Source organism: Pipistrellus kuhlii, unplaced genomic scaffold, assembly GCF_014108245.1.
Source record: "Pipistrellus kuhlii isolate mPipKuh1 unplaced genomic scaffold, mPipKuh1.p scaffold_m20_p_13, whole genome shotgun sequence".
NCBI classification, from domain to species: Eukaryota; Metazoa; Chordata; class Mammalia; order Chiroptera; family Vespertilionidae; genus Pipistrellus; species Pipistrellus kuhlii.
In genome coordinates, this window is record NW_023425438.1 from 46,778,768 (window position 1) to 46,787,297 (window position 8,530).

The following is an 8,530-nucleotide window of genomic DNA, read 5'->3' on the forward strand; positions in this document are numbered from 1 at the left end:
TATATATATATCTCAATATATATATATCTCAATATATATATTTATTTTAGAGAGGAAGGGCGAAGGAGAGATAGAAACATCAATGATGAGAGAGAATCATTGATTGGCTGCCTCCTGCAACTCCCTACTGGGGATCGAGCCCACAACCTGGGCATGTGCCCTTGACTGGAATTGAACCCAAGACCCTTCAGTCCGCAGGCCGATGCTCTATCCACTGAGCCAAACCAGCCAGGACTACTCATTTTTTCCCCTGTATATTTTGAGTTTTTGGTGCCCTAAGGCCTCACCTCACACAGTGGGTGGACTCTGGGAGAGGGAAGTCAGAGGGAATGGGATGGAAGTAGTGATAAGAGGGAGAGTGATACAGCATCAGCTTCCTCAAGGAGGGGAGTGAGGCTGGCCCCTGTTCCGCTCCCTTCACAGTGAGGCTGTGGCTTCCGAGGCATCTTAAAGGACAGTGTCCACCAATTGAGCTTCAAGGAGCGAAATCATAGCAGAAATCGAATCAACCTGGAATTTCACATAACAGTTGCCCGCTCGCCTTACAAAAACAAAAAAGAAAACCCCTTAAGATGTAAAATCTTAAGCAGCAGAACATCTCAGATATGAAGGTTTGCCCAGTCACCTTCCCATCATGCTTGAGTCCTTGACCATGCTAGAGATGACCTGATTTAAAAAAAAAAAAAAAAAAAAAAGCTTAAAGATTTCATGTCTATCTTTTGTGGCACTTTATGTTCCCATTTTTATTCTTCTAAATTTTTAATTTTGTGAAAGCGTTAGAAAAATAATTGAAAAAGCTAGTGTCGTGCATACGTAGAGATGGAGGGAGGCGGGCCCAGCTTCTATCCCACAGTCCTCTGGAGGCCCCTTCACCTTGGCCCAGGCCTGCGGGATCCATGGGGCCTGGGCTGGCTCGGTGGCGGAGGCGTGGGAAGGCTGGTCTGGACTGGACTGGAGCCCCTCATCCTCCGAAGACGCTCCCTGGCCGTGTCTGCCACCCAGAGAGGGTGGGCAGGACCGACACAGGACTGAGGGGACAGGCTGCAGGCTCGTGGTCCACCAGCTTACAGTCCTTTTGAGGAAAGGAGGAAAGTGGGAGTGAAGGCTTCTCTGCAGTGAAGGTGGGGGTGGGGGAGGGCTGAGGGGGTGCCTTGGGGACTTGGAGACACCTGATGGCTCCCCCTAGTGGAGGAGAATGAGGGCCAGCCTATCCTTCCTGGGGACCTGTGGCCTGCTGATGGTAGAGCTGGGACCAGAGCTGAGTCCTCCTGTCCCCGCACACGGCTCTTCCTGTTTCAGCAGGAAGGGCTGGCCCAGCTCCTCCTGGTGCGGGGGGACCTGGGCGCCGGGGAAAGGCCCGGCTCTAGTTGACCCGGGTTCCCCTGCTGTCACTAACCCGGCCCTGTGGGGTAGGCCTGATTGGGGACAGACATCTCCCCATGTTCTCCCAGCACCTCCCACAGCGGCTTTGACTTGAGAAGGTGTCAGGAGCAGGGCTTCCCCCTCAGATGGAAGAGGTGGACCGGGGAGTGAGCCACAGGCGGGCCAGGGGCTCCCTGCTTTGCATACACTTCTAGCCCTTGCCCCCCGAAAGGGGCCTGGCTCCAGGACACACTGCATTTTCAGACAGTGAGTGAGGTATGACTACATGGCCTCTGTGCCGGGGGCTGGCTCTGAGCAGAATTGTGGAGTGGATCAAGTTTGCTCTCAGGGGACTTCTATCCACTGCTGTGTCCATCCCTCCAGGGTCACTTCCCTGCCCGAGGCCCCTGGTCACAGGGGTGCAGTGACCCAGCCGTGCGTGCTAAGGGGGTGCCACCTCTGACTTAGACGATGACAGTCAGGGAGGGAAAGGAGTCTCAGGAGGGGAGGCCCGTGACGGTGGACTTCCTGTCAACATGTTTGGGCAGCAAAGTCTGACTTCCCCTCAGTGTCAGGAGAGGTCAGCCTTGGCCTGAATCACCAAACTCGGAAGCCCAGGGAGCCCAGGCTGAGCTGTGGGGGGAGAGGGGTTCCTCAGGAGGAAGAGCTGTGGCCTGTGAGGAGTGGGACTGGCGACCCATCCCTCTCCCTCCCCGAGGTGGGGCCTGGACTCACCTGGCACGGCTTTGAGTTCTCGTCAGAAGAGGGGTTCCGGGACACACTGGAGGGGACTGAGCTTGGCCGCACACACCCCCAGGGCCTGCGCAGGGACAGCACTGGGCCTCAGGCCTGGCACCCCACCCCTCTTCCCAGCTCTGAGGGGGACCGAGGCTCTCACTCCGCCTGCCCCCGGGGTGCTCTTCCTGTGGCCTCTCAGGCCACTTCTGAGCCAAAGGGAAGTCTTGGGGCTTTAGAGCCAGAGGAGGTGGGATGGTTCTTGTCCCGGGACACTTTCCAACCCCCCCCCCAACCCAAACACACTCGGCTCCATGGACACCCACCCCATAACGCACCTCAAACCACACTCCTACTCCTTTAAGCTGCCGCCTCCCTTCCCAGACTCCTCTTTTCATTCTTTCGTGGCTCTTTCTTGAACCCTCTGAGCCTGCCTTTTTTTATAATTAAAAGGGGCAGGGATGGCTGCTCTGGACCCGGGGTGTAGGGTCTCTGAGGACCATGGGGGGCTCTGGGAGCAGAGGGAAGCCCTAGGACCGCCCAGAGGGGAGGGCACACCTGGCAGGCGGTGCGGGCATCCCAGCCCCGGGACATCAGGCTCTGCAGCTGCAGCGAGTGCTGTTCCACAAACTGCTCACACTGAGGAGGAGAAGGACACGGTGAGGGAGGGCCAGGCCCTGGGGGCGCTCCTGCCTTGCCGTCTGGCCTCTCCATTTTTCCGAGTCACTCCAGGGCTCCCCCTGACCCCATGGAGGTCTCAAGCAGCTGGCAGGGGCTGAAATTAGGTTTCTGTGGGGGAAACCCAGGCAGAGGGTCAGAATCCTAGCCACCACCAATCCCTCCCGCAGATTTCAGCTCTCAAGGAGCTCTTCCAGCTCATCTGGTCCTAGGGACGCGATGTAGTGTGCAGTGGGGGCCAGAAAGGTACCGACCAGGCGAGCAGGGGCCGAGCTGCCTCCTGGGGCCTCACTTACTCATGAAGGGAGTTCACTGTCATCGACTCAGCACTGTGACTCTGGGACCTCTCCTTTCTCCTTTTTTAAATTTTTTATCCTCACCTAAGGGTATGCTTTGCATTGACTTTTAGAGAGAGTGGAAGGGAGGGAGGGAGGAAGAGAGAGGGGGGGGGGATCATTGATGTGAGAGAGACACATTGATTGGTTGCCTCCTGCACATGCCCTGACCAGGGCCTGGGATGGCACCTGCAACCCAGGTACCTGCCCTTGACGAGGAATTGAACCTGTGACCTTTCAGCCGGAGGGCCTAACCACTGAGAAAACCGGCCAGGGTGGGATGTCTCCTTTTGTAGGTGGGTTTGTCTCCAGGGAATCACACTGAGAGGGGGGATGGGGCTGGGACAGGCGGAGGAGGAGAGAAGGCCAGGCCCCCTCCAGCTCCAGCTGGCCCTGGCGTTACTCATCTGGTGGATGACTGGCCTCTCACTTCGTCCCCGGGGAGGCCTGCTGGTCCTCTGCGCCTCGCCCTCGGTCCGAGGCCATTCCTGACCAGGGCAGGCTTCGCCCTGTTACAGCCCCATCATTGTTCGGCTCACAGCCCGTCCCATCTGAGCTCCTCCACCTCCGGGTCTGGCCTGCTCTGTGCATCTCTCGCTGGGAAGCCTTTGCTGGCCCAACCCTCCCCCTCGGGCAGGCCCTGGGCCCGAGTCCTGAGACTCCATTGCCTGAGAGTGCTAAAGGCCTACTTATTTGTTTTACTTAAGAAAAGAAAATTATTTTAGAGAGGAAGGGCGAGGGAGAGATAGAAACATCAATGATGAGAGAGAATCATTGATTGGCTGCCTCCTGCAACTCCCTACTGGGGATTGAGCCCGCAACCCGGGCATGCGCCCTTGACTGGAATTGAACCCAAGCCCCGCACCTTTTGCCTGTCGGTCCAGAAGCGGAGGCAGGCCTGGCGCACCGCCTGCGGCACAGCCTGCTCACTGCTGTTCCCCGCCCGGGCGGCCACGAACTCGCAGAAGCGGCACTGGGAGTCCTGCTGGAGCCATTCTCCGGGCAGGAGCCCGCGGGGTGTGAGACCTGGACAGGACACAGTCAAAGGCGCCCTGCAGAGGTGCTCGGTCCCTGTCCTCTCTGGGGCGGGGCGGGGGGCCAGAGAGGGCGGGCCATGCCGGGCTGGGGCGGGGATGAGCGTGGGCAGGGGCGGGGCGGGGCGGGGCGGGGCAGCAGCTCACCTGGGCCAGCGCCGTCCTCGGAGCTGGCGCACCGGAGGGCGAGGCCGCAGACCACCTGGGGCAGCAGGCGGCTCAGCAGCACGTCCAGCAGGATGACCGTGTAGCGCTCGGCCAGGCACTGGCAGATGCCGCCCGCCACCAGGGGTACCACGTGGCACACCTGAGCCACGGCCGGGGCCAGTACACCCTGGGGAGGGGCCGAGAGAGGGCGGGGTGGGACCTTCTCCTGCAAGACCTGCTCCGCGCCGGGACCCGCCGGGCACCTAGCAGACATTCCCTCCTTCCCTTCGGGGAGCCATTATGCTGCTTACAGACGAGGAGGACGAGCATCGCAGTGTCCGGGGGACTTGCCCAGCGTCCGTGGGTGAACACAGGCTCCGGCCGTGGCCCCAGCTCTGACTAACAACTGACGCTGCTGACAGGGTCACAGCCAGCCAGAGGTGTGGGCGACCCCGAGGGCACACGGCAGCTGGAGGGGAGGCGGCCCACACCTGCGCCCTCCCCCGCCTGACCCACAGGAGGGAGTACAATGACTGAAATTGCTTTTGATACATATGAATTTGATTCATTAGCTAAAGTAATACGTCACTGGACTTAACTTACTGAATTTCATATCCTTAAGGGTTTTATATTGTGATTGAAGCAGAAAGGAAATGTACAAAAATACCAAACTTCAGCAACTGTTAACATGCAAATCATATACCTCTCAATAAAGAGCATCTATGCTGATTAGTCCTGCTAAGCTATGTATAGAGGAAATTGATCAAGTATTGAATTTGAAAATAATTGCTTATGTTTAATATATTTTTTTTTTATTGATTTTGTACAGAGAGGAAGGGAGAGACTAGAGAGTTAGAAACATCGACGAGAGAGAGTCATCGATCAGCTGCCTCTTGCACACCCCCCATTGGGGATATGCCCGCAACCAAGGTACATGCCCTTGACCGGAATCGAACCCGGGTCCCTTCAGTCCCCAAGCCGATGCTCTATCCATTGAGCCAAACCGGTCTCAGCATAATTGCTTATGTTTAACAGAATAATGAATGTAAACAATTTATTATGAAAAGCTAAATTATACATCACTGTAACTACATAGAAAATATAGACATATATATAATCAAAATGCTAAGAACTTTTATATAGCCTTGTATGAAGGGGGTTTGAATGTTAATAAACACATTTTCCACTTTAAGAACTTAAAAAAAAAAAGAAATTTCTTTTGAAAGCCACATTTTTTAAACTTAAACTTCTTCAAAATAGACTCTCCCAGAGCCATACTCAGGGGCCAAAGAGCCGCAAGTGGCTCACGAGCCGCAGTTTGCCGACCACTGGCTTAGACCTTCCCACTGGCCCCAGCAGGTGCGTCCTCAGTGTCCCCTGCTCAGAGCCTGGCCCCTGCCACCCCCTCGCTCGCCGGCCTGCATCCGAAACGCGCAGGCTGCCCGGCCTGCCCAGACGCCTGCCCGCAGCCGCCGCCCTGAGTGAGACCTTGGCGGGAGATGCTGAAGCGCAGCGGCCTGTTTGGGGTCGGGGCGCGGCTTTGCGGGGAGAAGGGGAGGAGTGTGGTGTGAGGTCTGCCCAGGGCCTTACCCAGCGCGTGGAGAACGGCTCACCTCGGCTGTTTAAGCCTCTGCTCCGAGCCCACTATCCCTCTCCGAGAAAACCCTCCACCGCCTCGCGGACTCGCAGAGCAGGGACCGTCTGCCGGGCCCTCGGCCGCCTGGGGAGGGCGCTCCCGACGTGGCCCATTTCAGGGCAGGACAGCCCGGGCAGTGCCACCCCAGGCCTGGAGACTCCGGTTGGCACAGGGGGGCATCTGTGGAAGCTCTCCTGGAACACGTAGCCCCTGTTCTACAGGGACCTCTGGGTCCCCCCGTCAGACGCCGGGCTGCTGGACACTGTGCCGGGACCCTGCCCCGTGCGGCCCGGCGCAGAGAGGGGCCTGGATTAGTTAGTGAGCTCTGGGCTGGCACCTCCTGGCCTGCGCCTGAGCGCCAGGTCCCCGGGTGGGGGCAGCACAAAGGCTCTCCTCCTGACCTACAGTCCGGCCCTGGTGGGGGTGAGAGGAGGGGCGTGGGGAGGGGAGTGAGGAGGGGGGTGAGGAGGGAGGTGAGGAGGGGTGAGAGGAGGGGTGAGGAGGGGGGTGAGGAGGGGTGAGAGGAGGGGTGAGAGGAGGGGAGTGAGGCGGGTTTGAGGAGGGGGGTGAGGAGGGATTGAGGAGGGGTGTGAGGAGGGAGTGAGGAGGGGTGAGAGGAGGGGTGAGAGGAGGGGTGTGAGGAGGGGGGTGAGGAGGGGTGAGGAGGGGGGTGAGGAGGGGGGTGAGGAGGGAGTGAGGAGTGGGGTGAGGAGGGGGGTGAGGAGGGGTGTGAGGAGGGGTGAGAGGAGGGGTGAGAGGAGGGGAGTGAGGCGGGGTTGAGGAGGGGAGTGAGGAGGGATTGAGGAGGGGTGAGAGGAGGGGGGTGAGGAGGGGGTGAGAGGAGGGGGTGAGAGGAGGGGGGTGAGGAGGGGTGTGAGGAGGGGGGTGAGGAGGGGGGTGAAGAGGGGTGAGAGGAGGGGTGAGAGGAGGGAGTGAGGAGGGGTGAGAGGAGGGGTGCGATTCGGGTAGTGAGGCGGGTTGCGGCGGAGCGTGCGGAGGGCTTTGAGTCTGGGTTAGCGGAGGTGTTGATACTGAGTGGTGAGCGGTGCGGGGTGCGAGCGGCGGGGAGTCAGCGGGTTTGAGGAGGGGAGGTGAGGAGGGGATTGAGGAGGGGTGTGAGGAGGGAGTGAGGAGGGGTGACGAGGAGGGGGGGTGAGAGGAGGGGTTGGAGTGTGAGAGGGGAGGGTTTTGAGGAGGGTGTGAGGAGGGGTGAGGGGGAAGGGGGGGGAGGGGAGTGAGGAGGGGTGGAGGAGGGGAGAGTGAGGGAGGGGTGTGAGAGGAGGGGTGTGAGGAGGGGTCTGCTGTGAGGATGGGGGTTGAGGAGGGGGGGTGTGAAGATAGAGGGGTGAGAGAAGGGGTGAGGAGGGGGGTGAGGAGGGGTGAGAGGAGGGGAGTGAGGAGGGGTGTGAGAGGAGGGAGTGAGGAGGGGTGAGAGGAGGGGAGTGAGGAGGGGTGAGAGGAGGGGGAGTGCGCGAGGGTGAGAGGCGGGTGTGAGGAGGGGGTGTGAGGAGGGGGTGAGGGAGGGGTGTGAGGAGGGGTTGAGCAGGATCTGGGTGTGAGGAGGGGTGAGAGGAGGGGTGAAAGGAGGGGTTTGAGGAGGGGAGTGAGGAGGGGTGAGAGGAGGGGTGAGAGGAGGGGTGAGAGGAGGGGTGTGAGGAGGGGTGTGAGGAGGGGTGTGAGGAGGGGTGAGAGGAGGGGTGAGAGGAGGGGTGTGAGGAGGGGTGAGAGGAGGGGTGAGAGGAGGGGTGTGAGGAGGGGTGAGAGGAGGGGTGAGAGGAGGGCTGTGAGGAGGGGTGAGGATGGGTGTGAGGAGGGGTGTGGTGAGACGGGAGGAGGGGCTGTGTGGGCCTCACCTTGGGAACCGTTGCTTGCACCCGCTTGATCAAAGTCCTGCAGAGCCAGCAGATGGGCAGCGGGAAGGGTAACGTCTGCTCGGTGAGGTCCTGGCGGAGAGAATGGCGTGGAGATTGGGTGGGCACTGGGCTGGGCCTGGGGCTGGGCACCGGAGAGGGCCCCCTTCAGGCATCCTCTTTCCGCCTCCGGCCTCAGGCGCTGCCGAGCTGCTCATTTCCCTCGGGTCCCGCCCCCTCCCGGAGCCCGGGGCTCACCGCCTGGCTGTGCCCGGCTCTCTGATGCCCCCTGGGGAGAGGGTGGCCGGGCGGGGCCTGCTCACCTGTGTCTGTGGCGGAGCCCGGAGCGCCCGGGGCAGCGCGGCCGGCAGGGGGTCCCCCAGCCCCGGCTCCCGCCCCGGCTCCGGACGCCCAGCTCTGCACAAGCCCAGGCGCCTGCAGATGGCCCTGGGGTTCTGCGGAACAGGAGGGCAGTGGTTAGTGGGGGAGGGAACCCATTCCGCCAGCTGCTCTAGCCTCAGGGGCCAGGCCACTGTCGGGCCTGGAACAGGGAGGGGAGCCGCTGGCTGGCTGGGGTCAGAGCTCTGCGGAGATGCTGGGGGGCGGGGATGGTGAGGGATGCGGGGGAGGGGAGACACGGTGGAGATGGGCCGGATGGGAACTTCGGGGCAGGTGCCTGGGCATGTGTGTGCATGAGCGTGAGCATGTATGCGTGTGAGCATGAATGAGAGTATGCATGTGCGTGAGGGTGTT

At 60.5% G+C, this 8,530-nt stretch overlaps 1 protein-coding gene across 1 annotated transcript in view; it reads right to left on the minus strand.

Moving 5' to 3' along the window:
• Positions 1–2,096: 2,096 nt before the first annotated feature.
• Positions 2,097–8,530, minus strand: part of SFTPB (surfactant protein B) — a 21,954-nt gene continuing 15,520 nt past the window's right edge. Inside the window, exons 5-10 of the mRNA XM_036436153.2 lie at positions 8,101–8,232; positions 7,781–7,870; positions 4,292–4,478; positions 3,976–4,136; positions 2,656–2,736; positions 2,097–2,182 (exon numbers count right to left, since the gene is read on the minus strand). Of these exons, the coding sequence (XP_036292046.1) occupies positions 2,120–2,182; positions 2,656–2,736; positions 3,976–4,136; positions 4,292–4,478; positions 7,781–7,870; positions 8,101–8,232 (714 nt within the window). The 3' untranslated portion in view covers positions 2,097–2,119. The remainder of the gene's footprint in view (positions 2,183–2,655; positions 2,737–3,975; positions 4,137–4,291; positions 4,479–7,780; positions 7,871–8,100; positions 8,233–8,530) is intronic.